This window comes from Haemaphysalis longicornis, unplaced genomic scaffold, assembly GCF_048455015.1.
Source record: "Haemaphysalis longicornis isolate Haplotype H1 unplaced genomic scaffold, Haemaphysalis longicornis Haplotype H1 scaffold_2, whole genome shotgun sequence".
Classification (NCBI taxonomy): domain Eukaryota; kingdom Metazoa; phylum Arthropoda; class Arachnida; order Ixodida; family Ixodidae; genus Haemaphysalis; species Haemaphysalis longicornis.
In genome coordinates, this window is record NW_027526295.1 from 7,161,825 (window position 1) to 7,175,246 (window position 13,422).

The following is a 13,422-nucleotide window of genomic DNA, read 5'->3' on the forward strand; positions in this document are numbered from 1 at the left end:
GAGCCGTCCAAGAGTTGACACTGGCTTGTGGGAGATGACAATGCCTTCCTTGCGAAGATCCATTGCGAAGATCCAGTCATCTCCCACAAGCCAGTGTCAGCTCTTGGACGGCTCATACCTCGACCTAAAGAGCAGCCGCCAAAAGAAAAATGGTCTGCAAAATTGCTTGCGCACAATGCCCCGCTAGTTATGTTGGGGAGACCATGAACTTCCCGGAACGCCTCCGCCAACACAAAAACGACGTTCGCAAGTGCGACACTCAGCGCAGTGCATTGACCGAGCACTGCGAAAAAGCTGACCACCGGATTAACTTTGACGGCGCGCAGGTGATTGGCACCGAAACGAATTACTCACAAAGATTACTGCTCGAGTCCTGGCACATACAAGGAAACCGGCAAGGCCTGAACAGATCCCTCGGAGCCCTTCCCACCATCTACGCCCACGGCCTCCGACGCGCAAGGGCAAGAATCCAGTAAGAAAAAAGAAAAAGAAGAAGACACCTATATAACCGCTGCTTCTTGTCGTACATAGTCACCCCTGATGAAGGAGCCGAGTTGGCTCCGAAACGTTGGGATCGCTTTGAATAAACGCCCTTGGTTGGTGTATTTGCCTCTTAAGTTTAACCCAACCAGACAGAGTTCTGTCGAAGATGTTCATATTCAGTTCTTTCTTCTGGAATAATAACTTTCTTTTTCCTGCAAATTATTTTGCCTTTATTACGAAATCTCCCCTGTGCAATAGTGTTTTTGCTAGCAGCACTACCTGTTATTTCAGGGACCTCGCTACAAATTTTCTGCATTAGGCTTAACTCGAAACTACACGCTTATCTCAACATTTTCAGCTAATTTTACGACTTTGAGTGAACGAGAGATTACTGCCTGCATATCAACAAATAACGTTTTCAGAAAACGCATAAAAAATGAGAACGTATCGTTAGGGGTGAGGGGGGGTGGGGGTCGATAATTCTATGTCGTTTTATGTCGGGTCGCACTAGTTTAAAGTTTGCTCAAGCGGAGTCATAACGTTTCTGCGTCTACTTTCTAAATCAGCTGACCAAAGGCGCAGGTTCGATTCCCTGCCGCGGCGGCCGCTTTTGTGATGGAGGATAAAAGCGAAAAACGCCCGCGTCTTCGAGATTTCGGCACACGTTAAAGGAGCCATGAAGAGAAAACACAAGTTTGGTTCATTCAAAAGATTGTGTCGTTAGAATCATACTGACACCACTTTTAACGTAAACTTCGCTCAAATAAGCTACATAATTAGGAAAAACGGGGATGGTCATGCGACCCACCAGCTCATTTCCCGCAACAGAACCTATGTCGTCACATGGGCTAAGCTCTGCGATTGGCGGAGGCTGGCAGAAGCAGACGCTAATTAGGTAGAACTTACAACCTAGACGAACGAGCGATTTGCGCTTAAATTTAGGGCACATTCTTTACAAAGCAATAAGAATGATGGGACAAACAGTGGAAGTTACGAAAGCACATGTAAACATAGAAGTACTGATGCGTTCTGCTGTTCGTACTGCGCACAGCATGCTTTGGTTTAGCTGCACAGCACTACGGGGCTTGGGGTTGTCTCAGACGACACTGGCCGATTGACGCAAGCAACGGTGTCTGACGTGACCCCATTTGTCGAGCGAGTACTGTTTCAGGGAACGAATATTTTCTCCCAGAAAAAAAACAAGCCAGGTTTAAATGCGGGCAAAAACAAACCAAACGCTTGCCACGGTATGGTGGCGCCATCTAGGTTACGGAACGTAAAGAAACGCGGGAACAAACCAACACCGCTGTACAGGGTGGAGACAACCTTTGAACGGTCCCGTGCCGCCGCAATTGGGCCAACGGGCTCAACGCGTTATTCTTTTCGTTTCCCACGAGACCTAGCAACGCGAAACAGACAATATGATTCAAACTTCTTCAGTAAACCGCGTTGCGGCGATAATTTTAGCGCGGTTTTGACACAATGACTTGCTTCGGCGGCGAGCGAGCAACCGAAAATGGCGGCGCCAGCGTTACGTGTCTCTACCCTGTACGGCGGATGCGTGAATGAAGGTACTCTAGCCTGCAGAGCGGTCGGTTCCCGTGATGTCACTTGGGAGCACGAAAACGCACGATTGAGCGGGAAAATCAAAATTTTAACCTAAATTGTTTAATTTCTCAGTGAATAAAGCACCGTTTGTATCCGGGCAAGCGCTGGGGGCACTATAAAACACGAAATCTATCGAATAAAACCAACTTGAATTTTCTCTTCATGGCTCTTTTAAAGATCCCCAGGTGGTCAAAATTAATCCGGAGCCCTCCAGTACCCCTTGCCTCATCGCCTGTGGAGCGCCAGCGCGCTAAACCTCATAATTCAAAATAAATCAGCTTCGCAAGCGCAAAACACCGCAGCGAGCAACGCAAATTTTTCCGCGCGCAGGCTGAGAGCTGGTGCCGGGGAGCGCCGGCTGTTCAGTTGTTGACGACAGCAGCGCCGCCGCTATACCGGTTTTATTTTGTGCGCGAAAGTCGACCCGGTGGAGCAATGGGACAGGCCGCTGCTCGGGCCACTCTAGAACCTCTAGTATACTCTAATCTAAGGGCTTGTAGTGGCAAGGGTTGTTATGCTGCTTCGTATTTGTATTTTCCCATTGGTAAAACAAATACGCTACCACCATTGTCGGCTGGGTTTATGACTATGTAGGTTCTGGCTGATAGGCTATTCAGGGTACCTTGTTCCGACGGAGTTAGGTTCTTGCGCCTCGAAAGCTGCGGGGAATTAAAGGGACACTGAAATGATATGTAAACATTGCGGGATTACTTGCGGAAATTGTAGTCCGGAGTCCCCAGGCCATGCTACGACCACTCTGGGCGCGTTTACGTGATTTTATTTAGTAGAAAAATTAATTCGAAAATGTTGTCCTCCTCTCTTTACGCTCGCCCATTTTCTGCGGCGTTTTCGTGTGACGTCGAGAGGAGCCGAGCTCGCAACTGGCTGCGCTACTGCACGGCTCCCCGGCCTTCAGACAGAGTCAGTCGGCCCAGCGTTTCGTCCGCCGGCCGCCGACGGGTCGTCGCAATTCGTTCGCTCAGTTGAAACGAAGCCAGGACACGTTTGTGAATGGAAGAATGGGCATTTCTTTACTTTGTTAGTTTGTACTCTGTATCTAGCTCCAAGTCAAGGTCGCTTCACACAAGCGCTGCACAAGCGCACACGCGACGCTTCGCTGACTGGTACGCCAGTAGGAAAATATAAGGCCTCTTGAAGGCGGGAGAAGAGTCAGCGAAGTCAATATAGGTGCTAAGGAAATAAAATCAACTGATATTTTTACCGTACAGCGTAAAAATAGGGTGCGGGAAGCACTTTCTTGCGCTGGGCGAACAAGCACAGCGGTCAGCAGCACGACTACGCATCTGCGAACGCTTTTCCGTCTACGAAATGCAATTGCTAGACGTGAGCTACTGTGGAAACTCGGGCGACGCTTACTGCACGAGCTCAGTACAACAAATAGTCACCTAAGCTGCTTGAAATGCCAAAACTAAATAAAAGTGTAAACTTGTTGTACAATATATACCATATTTTACCAAGGTCGGCGTAGCCCGTCCCGTGGCTGGGTTTTCTGGGGCGCTGGGTATATCGTCGCTAGTGTTTTGCAAGTCACGAGTTCGAGTCCACACGGGTACGTGTTTTTTTTTTGTTCGTTTTCTGTCCGATGTTTTCTACATTGAGTTCACCTTTTTTTGGGCCGCAACGTTCATGGCTCCACGAACTAGTTCACAGAACGCGCGCAGGCCGGCACTGGCGCGCTAGGGAGTTCTCGTTGGCGTGCTGTTGCCATAAGCACCGACTGCTTGCGGGCAGTGGGCACAGGCTATAATGAACAGACCCTTGGCCTGGTGCGAACACGCTTTTTACGGTACAGGCATGAGTGAGGGAAGCTCCAAATATGGGGGAAAAGCGCATGACATTTGGGCGTCTGCGGGTACGCGGAGGGCGTCCATGCACTGCGTAGGCCTCGGCTAGTGAATGCTACGATTCCAAGCCGTCCTGGGAGGCTTATCTTTATGCATTTTTACAGCTGCCAACGTGATTACTGAGTTATTGAGAATGCCCATCCAACAACGCCACCGGTTGTGTTTTACAGAACCGAAACCGAAACCGAAACTTGTTTGGTTGCTCACCTTGGGCATCGTCCAATCACGGTGCCCGCTCCTCCCAACGTCACAGCTTTAGTTGGTGCGGCCGCCGCAAACCGCGCATGGTAGTTTTTCTTCTTTCGCGCTTTGTAAAATAATTACCGATTTGTCAACCGGATAAACGATGAAAAGTGTGCTAATTTGAGCCAGTCTACGCAGTGCAAGCAAAAACGGGAGCTTGACAAATTCACTTCAGTGTCCCTTTAAATGCAATGTTCGCTCCCCATGAGAAGGAAGAGCAAAACCGACCGCGTACTCTTCTCGTGTGGGGCGGAGGGCAGCCCCAGTTCCGCTCCCGCACCAGTGAAGAGTAAACCTGCGCACCGTCTCTCTCGCTCCAGTAGGAAGAGTAAAATTGCGACTTCATTCTTGTCCACTGCGGGAGTAAGCATGGAGATGCACTCCTACCATTTACGCACAAGAGTTCATCAGCGATGTTTTATTTGCATGCGTATATAATATAATGCCGTTGTGTAAAAAGTGCCCGATTACTTCATCCGCCAATTCTAAACGTGCAAGAATATGAATTCATGTAACGATCGCTCGCAGCGTTCAGTGAACGGAACAAGCTTAATAAAACTGAAAAAATGCATGCCTCGATTTGTTTTTTTTTTGTTTTTGTTTTGCTCCTGTCATGGCTTCGTTATCGACATTTAAAAAGTTGACAGACTATGCATCATAAAAGGTGCGCAACACGGAGGAAAGAATACTCGCGCCGATTTCAGCAGAGCTGCCGGTTATTTCGACTCACGTTCCGCGCGGCACTGTGCATTCCAAACATGCATGCGTGCGTAAAGGCCAGAAAACATGGAGCGAATTTGCGACGAAAAAAGGACGAACAACGGACGGCGGCGCGCGCCCGATGCCCGGCGGCGGAAAAAAAAACATCGTCCGCCGCCGATCTAGCTGGCTCAGAAAAGTTCGTCGGCGGCGAGCGGCAAACCTAAGGAACCAATCTACGGGCCGCTACAGACGGCCGCTTTGGAAGAGTGTGATGGACGTACGCTTGTCCCGCGCTTAGTCGAGCTAAAAAAAAAGGGATTGTAAATCTGAGATCCACTGAGGAAAATGGTGTTGCAAGAAGTGAAGTCCGCGCTCTTATAGCTCAAACCGCAAGCGCAACACGGCACGACCCAACTACCGTGTCTTGTGTCGCTGAGGTAGGTATGTACGATAACTTTTAATGGTGAAATGAAGGAAATCCGGCTACATCACTTGTATTAACGGCAACATGGAACCCGTCTGTCAGGGAAGTTGGGGAAGCCCAACGAGGCAATGGCATTTTCCCTGCGTGAAGCTGAGGTCCCCGACTGCAAGATCTCCTCACCTGTGGGTCCCGCGCAGTAAGAACCCTGCGGTCCATGTAGACAGGTTTCCTGGTCGGCACCACAGCCACCGTTGACGCCCACGGGCCCGAGCCGGCGCTTGAAGCCAGGTACGACTGCTGGGCCACGCTGCCTCCGTACAAGTGCTGGGCCCCACGTGGCCCGCTTTCCGAAGCGGAGGCGTCGTCGTAGTACTCCTCCTCCCTGTATGACCGCGACATTTCCCGGAAGACGGGCGCTGGCACCATCGGATTGATGAACGGCGACACCAGAGGGCCCGAGGACTGGTAGATCCCCGGAGCGTAACAGTTGTAAGGGTTACTGTATACCATGTACTGCTGCTTCTGCTGCTGCTGCTGCTGCTGCGTCGCGGACGTAGTCGCTGCCGCCGTGGTGGTCTCCGAGACGAACTGTGGTTGCGGCTGGGCCACGATCGCGGGTGCGTACTCCTGGGAGCGAGACGATAGGCGCTCCTCGGTTGGCCCTACAGACGTCCTGCACAGCGCGTCGGAGCCTTCTTCGCCGCTCGCAGGCAAGTCAACCTGGGCTTGCACGACGGGCAAAAGTGGACGAGCAAGCTGGAGGACTGGCAGCACCGGCGTCGTACACACCGTCACGGTCTCGTCTGACGGTGGCCGCGAAGTGTAGGTGCGGTCCGTAGCCCGCGACACTGCGCCGTGAAGCGCTGGGCTGTGTGGGCCGCCGCCAGGGTAGGGCGATGCGAACGCGTGCGCAGCAGCGCCCACTCTCTGCCGCTGGTCAGACGTCGAAGGCGCGGCGTGGACCGCGGGGACCAGCGGCTCGGTGTCTCCGTCGGGAATGACCTGCGGCATAACGCACGAAGAAGCAACGTAACCACTGCCTGCAGTTCTCTTCTGTCCGGCGTGGCGAGGACGGCTCAGCCGTACTAAACGAATTGAGGTACAAGCCTCGTCGCTAGTATACCTTACTCCTGCATTGCAGCAGATTCGGCTCGGGCATGCTCACATTTGATTAATTTTTACCCTATAGGAAATCGCCGCGGTTAGACAATCAGCTGGGTGACAGACTAGAAACCAACTTTAGGCTGTTGCCTGTCTGCAGAATGCCCGAGATGCCCCCGCTTTTGAGAAAATCGAAGGTCACGTAGCACCATACCGGGAATGACGTAAAGCTACACAAGAAGGCTTAAAAAACAGAAACCCGCGGATACATGAGCGCTTCTCATAGGCCTCCTGCGCTGGAGTTTTGGCGACATGCAGCGCCCCTAGCGGCCGACGCCTCTGGGTAGTACCAGAGTCCTTTAGTCACGAAACTTCGGCGCTCGTTTCATATAGGGACCGCGCGCGCCACTGCAGGCGCCACCGCCACACGAAGGTCATCCAGCCGCCGCTTTCGCGGCGTATTGGCCTGCTCTTGGCGTGCAAACGCTCGCTGCTTTTGGTGTCTGCGCGCTGATTGTGTTTTTTTTTTCGTAGTAGTTAGCGATGAATAGTACAGTCATCACCTGCTTTCTATGGGGTTTTATTTTTCGTAGTAAATTACCGTAGACTTCTGCTGCGAACGGCAACGGCTTCTGCGTGCTCTGGCACAAGCGCTGCGCCGTCGTGTTTTCGGATTTTTAAATCTCTATTTCTTCTTTTCTTAAAGCAGAAGTTCTAAATACCACACATACGGTAGTTGCGTAGTCAGGGACTGCTTCTGGCCTATCGATAATATAATAAAAAAAACTAAAAGAAACCAAGTACGCGTCGTTCAGACTACGCTTAATGAATCCGTTGATTGCTCTGGAATGCACAGAACACTAAAAGAGACAGCCCAATAGTATTGTCGTTTCAATGAGTGGGTACATACTTGAGAACATCTAAAAACGCTGCAGAAACGCGAAGGATGTGTCTTTCCGCTTCCACGCTTTGCAATCCTTGCAAAGACAGGAATCGAAAAAAGAACAATAAAACTGATTTTATCACACGCAACAAAAAATTTATGTTACGAAGGGAGACGAAAGAGCGTGGTCCAGTGTACAAAAATTTATTTTTTTCGCGCTGCGATGTGGAGCACACGGAGGAAACAGAATATTGCCACGTAGCCAAGAACGACGCAAAGCTTTTCTGAACGCAGCGAGCTAGCGAACTCCTGTTCTACAGAAGACTAGAATGAAACACAAACGTCGAAGAAGCAGTCCGCAGTGTGACGTGCACAGATGAACGTCAATAAAGCGAGTTGCGCGGCGTTTGCTATGCATGCATTACTCTCGGAACGTTATTAATTTCAGATCCATTGAAATGGGATCGAGAACATTGTCGAAGAAACAAAAAATCAAGTTCGCGACAAGCTGGCACCCTTTTCATATCAAACAATATTGCCCGACGGGATGTACAACAAAAAGAGCAAACGGGCGCTCCGGTTGAAACGACAGATAAGAAACCGGAACCGGCCACGCGCGGTTACAAAACAAACAAGACGGACCCTAAGGGATAATTAGCGGAAATATGAAAAGTAAAAGCACAAGGACGTCCCAAAGCTTTTTTACACGCGAGCCTGAGCGCAAGGTAATACAAGTTTGCAAACAGGTAATGAAGCACCGCTACAACCTGACTGATATGACAAAAATCCAGCTTTAAGTTAGCCTTGTACAATTCTAGGTCCACGGTGCTCTCAAAAGGGTACATTGCTTCTTCCATTCTCGCACACAGTGCATTTGCACGCACTGTCACACACGTATAATCGAAGATGAAATCTCCCGTTTCTTGCCTTGGAATGGCGCACCTCCATTTCTCTCGCAGCTCCCCGTCGCTCGGTCGACAAAACAAGGAAACATTTTCTGTGGTATCGTTGTACAAGGAACGACATCCCGGGACGCAACACACGTTAGGCATCGTCATTGCACTAATTAAGTCGCATCACAAGAGCGCGAGATGCACGTTACATTTTTTTCCCCGCACAAAACGAACACCGCCGTTCGAGCCAGCGCAACGCCGCCCGAGGAGTGACCTCAGTGAGAGGGTGGCGCCACCGCGCGGCGGCCAAACGCAGCATATGAAGCTCTCCCATTGAGTTACGGAGCAGTTTGTTGACCAGTAAAGCATTGAAGTTAAGCATTGAAGGACTCTGGTAGTACAAAAGCAGACGACTGTCGCCGCCCTCCATGTGTTTTCAATTACAAGCCTGAGTGAAAGTTGGTTGTGGCACTTTGTGGCGTGTTTAAATGACTGCATACTGTATGAAATAGCCCTTAAAGTAGCTGCAGAGGTTAAACAAAAAATATCCGCTAAAAGAAACCGATTTGTCGGCTTTCTTTTGAGCGAGCTGTCGCGGTGGTCGCGGCGTGGGACAGTATCGCCAGGTCGGGTGGTTTAACTGTTTGACGACAGTTACAGTTTTTTCTTCTTGCGTGCGGTCGACAAAGGAAAGTTCACGAGTAGCATAAACACGCAACGCTGCTCATCCTATATTCTGAGGTAACTGCAAAAGGTTGCTTCAGCGGGAGCATGCAAGCGAACGCAAGAATTGCGCAGCCGACTCAGCTGACACTGCTGGCCTGGCACCGCCTTTGAAACGAGTGGAAATTTTGTTTCGTATTTTCGGAAACTAAATGATTCTTGCGTAACGTTTTACGCCGCACGGTTTGCGAACAGTAGGGTACATGTATACTAGCGAGTAGGTGGGGAAATGGCCCCGAATAAACAAATTAAGCGCTATTAAAGGACGCAAAACATGCACCAAATCACACGCCCGCTGCTTGCAGAGATGTGTACTTCTATAACCTTACATAACACAGCATAACCGCACACTGCCGCATACACGGCGCGGTGCCCGAATATTTACATACGACCATCACTGACTGTGTTGGTTTTCTAGTGCAGGGGTCGTCGAATCTGATCGCCGACATGCCAGTTTTGACTTCAAATGGAGTTTGACAGCGAGACAAAGAACAGAGAATTGGCGTCTTCCAGTTAAATTGCCCCCCCCCCCACCCCCCATCTTCACACTTCGCCAGATTATTGTCAAATATCATTCGGAATTCGCTGAATTTTTTCTCTTTGCATTCAAAGCCCCCCTCCACCTCCCACCCGATTTGCCGTCCAACCCTCCGCCGTGTCGTTGCTGACCCTCATTCTAGGCTATTAAGTGTGAACTGGGAATGTATGCTGCAAGAGCGTAATTAAGTAAAGCGAGAGCAAACAAGGAAAGCGAGCGGCCTCTATAGTTCACCCGACCACTTTGTTTTACGGCCACTAATTTCGGAATCGCAAAACAGATTTCACGCTTCTGACGGTCGCGGCATTTTGTCACAGAGACACGCAACAAAACGGCAAGCTAACGCTGCACCATGTATTCGTAACGGCGACGCAAACGAGCACTGTTTAATGAAAGCGCACGCATAGTGTGCAGGTACGCAAAAGAGCGGCGCACCGCAGCAGGCGAGCCTGCGGTCCGCCGGACTCGCTGGCTTTTTAAAGCGCGATCATCGCCGATTGCGTCACTCTTCTTTTCTGATCGCCTGTTTTTGAGAAGTCTTTGTCACGTAGAGTATTAGTTTAAGCTAGAAATTTCACTGAAAATTTCACTTCGTACGACCATCGATCGGTGAACCTGCGAGTAGCAGACGCCGTCACGGTCCTGGCACTTTCGTCGGCGCTGTAAACGTGATTAGCGCTGCAAAGCCTTTTCCCCGAATGCCAAGTTGATCGCTGAAATAGATCGGACGCGTCGGGGATGAGCTGGTGACCACGTCGCAAAATAATCGGGAGCGTCGAGCTCATTTTGCTTCTGTCAACACGGGATCCTATGGGACCCGCGCAGCTTTGTACTACCCGGAAGCACTGTCCGGAAGCCGCTTGCGAAGCGCCCCCTGGGCAGCGCAGGAGGCATATGGGTTGTCTATGCGAACTATCTTGCCGCTGGAGAGCTTGGCTTCTAGGGACCATAGCTTGGCTTTAGGCCGGCTTTTTCGCTCAATCTCGGGCCGTGGAACGTTCGATGTTATTGAACGCCCGAGCAATGAAACACCGCTGTAGGAGCTGTTTTTCGGTTACAGAGACTGGACACCGCTTTTATTAGCGGAGTTTTTTAGAGGCGCGGCAATGACCGGTGATGATGACGTCCCGCCAGACGAAGGTTCACCACTTGGCCGACAGATGGCGCCACCGCTAGGACGGCTGTCCTGTGCAAGACGTCAACACGCGCCGCGCGTCCGCCGTTAAACTCGCTTCCGTGGACTAGGACCCGCTTCGAGCACGCACATACCGCGGCGAATGGCGTTGTGAGTGACCGCCGCCTTAGCGGGTTGGTGGCTGCCAGCGTGCCGAAGTTCGCAAATACCACTGCCGTAGTCATACGAAAGCTTGCCGCACAGGATCGTGAGGGGCCGTAATCCCTTGGCCGTACGCAACCGCCGCCAGCCCGCAACCTTCGCACCCTTCCGCAGGCCCAGGAGTACTCTGAAGACGATGCGACGGCCGCCCCTTGCGCGATCTTGGATAGTGCGGCGGGGTACGAAACGCCCTACCACCCTATATACAGTACAATCTCGTTAGTACGAACCACACTTCAACAAATTTCGCAAATTTGCAAAAATTTTCAAAATCCCCGCAAGACTGCCTATATGTTTGTAAAATACTTCAGAACTACGAATTTTAATATCGCGCATATTTCAGAATAACGCCCGCAATTTATTTTCTCCTGTATAGTAAGGAACATTAGTATTAAGAATTCTGGTGAAGTAGCAGCACCGCAAGTCTCGCGTGAAACCGAACCGCCGTTTGTGTATGTGCAGTAACTAAGTACAGTAGCTATGACCAGCACCATGTTCATTGCCATCGAAAGCTCTAGCTTAATGTGCGGTAGCCTAGCCAACAAAGCCGCCTTTGCCCCCTTTCTCTCTCCGCTGCTTTGGGCGCCCGTCGGTGGGCTGTTCGTTGTTCACGCCATTCACTTGTGCGCACAGGTATCTCTTTGCTGTAAGTGATCTTGCTGAGAAGTTTGTGAGATGTCCAATGATGGAATGCAGCTAGCGACAGAGCCAAGAAGAAGCGAAAACAGTCATTGTCCCGACGCGAACGAAGACGACTGTGAGTCACAGAACACAGAAGAAGATGAGATAGCGTTGAACAGTGATGCTTTAGTGCACATCAACAAAGATCACACTTCCTTCGCTCGGTGCAATGATGTACCCGATGAGGTATTGCGCAAAGTTAAATCCGTCGTGCGTGTAACACACGCCAGAGGAACATAACTGATTTTTTCGAATGAAGCAGCTTTACAGCGAGAGCGACATTTTTATTTGACGGTGTTGTCGTCTGCACACACGTCTACTTCAAAGACACGTTATTTTGTTTCCTGTGTTTGAGCACTGGCTTATAAACGCGAGTTTTTTATTACAACGACATTTCAAAATAACGAACGATTTTGGGTGCTCCCGCGTGATTCCTTGTATCGAGATTTGACTGTATATGCAACGATGAACTCCCAGACCCCCGTGGGTCAGCTTTGACTGCTTACGTGACCCGTCGAGCGGCTCTGTGCGCGACCCCAGCCTCTGCGTTAGCTGCCCGCAAGCGTGCCGAATTCGGCATGCCTTTCTTGGGTTACTTACGAGCGAGACTATTGGTCTGTCTTTCTGCCGTATTTCTGTTGGCCAAAATGTAAATGAATACTTCACAGAGTTTTTTTGTACAGGTAAAAATTTATACACACAAAAATCTAAAGGTTATACACGTAGAACTTTCGAAAGCACTAAATCTGGTAACCCACTTCATACTTCTCAACAGTTTTCAGAACAAAAAGCACCTTACTTGTATTTGGGGCGACATCTGTACTAAATAGTGGTATTTCTAGGGTTCTTTTATTCGAATATCATCGCTGCTTGATTTTTCCGATACAAAACGAAAACATTACACGTAGAAAAAAAACGCTTTGACTCTCAAATGCAAAAAGCGTTCGCACCCGTGGCTTGCTCATTATGGCGGCATTGCACTTACAGTAACTGAACTTACACTTACAGTTGCACTGCACTTACAGTCACTGTCCTACAGTAACTGAAGGCTCCAGTAGATGTCATGGCAGCAGTGGAACGTGGCGAACATGAATTTTCCTTTTGACATTAATTTTAATAAAATCATGTGAACTGTGAAATATACGAATTGACTTTTACCATGAATTGACAATTTAAACTGTGTTTAGCTCGGGAAAAGAGACACGGCAGAAGAAAAGCCTGGCAGATTGTCGTGGGAGACAAAATAGGCGTTTATGTGGCAGCGGTGGCACAGAACCACCGTCTTTCTACGACATTTTCGGCAAAGTGAGGTGATACGCGGCCAATTTTTTTTGCCTAACGATCCATTCAGGGCTTTCGTCTTCGAAAACCCCTACACTATCACATAAAACATTTCTCGTGATATCAGAGCACCCGGTACGAATATAAAAATTGCGAGAATGGCAGCGAGCCACTGTCGCTCTCTCGTAGAACGGTCGCTCATTCACGCGCTCTGCGGTCCTGCTAAACTGGGAAGGGTTTGTGGCCCGCGCCGGCTCCGCTGTACTCCTGTGATAGGCCCCCTCGTTCAGAAACGACACACCTCGAGGTTTCCCCGTTTTTGAAGAAGTCTCAAAACAGATGCCACTTACTAGCTGAGTGAACAAACTTCATAAAGAATATGTATGAGGGGGGTAGCGAAAAGCGGTTTTCATAGGTGGCACCAAGTCAAGGATGCCTGCCAGGGCCGCTTTCCATGGTGAAGGCGTTGAAAAAAACCGCAGTTGTTGGAGCTTGCAAAAGAGTTGCGCTTGGATGTTACGAACGCGCTGAGAAAGCCAGAGCTGATACAGGCTATACTAGCTGTTGGGGTTGACGATGACGAGCTGTCGGAGTGCATTGACATGATCAATGGCAGGGAGACCGCAAAACGTCAGGCTGCAGAGGCAGAGGCTGAACGCCA

The 13,422-nt window shown here is 50.0% G+C and overlaps 1 protein-coding gene across 1 annotated transcript in view; it reads right to left on the minus strand.

Annotated features, from left to right (window-relative positions):
• Positions 1-13,422, minus strand: part of LOC144166958 (uncharacterized) — a 53,654-nt gene that overhangs the window by 15,226 nt on the left and 25,006 nt on the right. Inside the window, exon 2 of the mRNA XM_077696392.1 lies at positions 5,506-6,327. Within this exon, the coding sequence (XP_077552518.1) occupies positions 5,506-6,327 (822 nt within the window). The remainder of the gene's footprint in view (positions 1-5,505; positions 6,328-13,422) is intronic.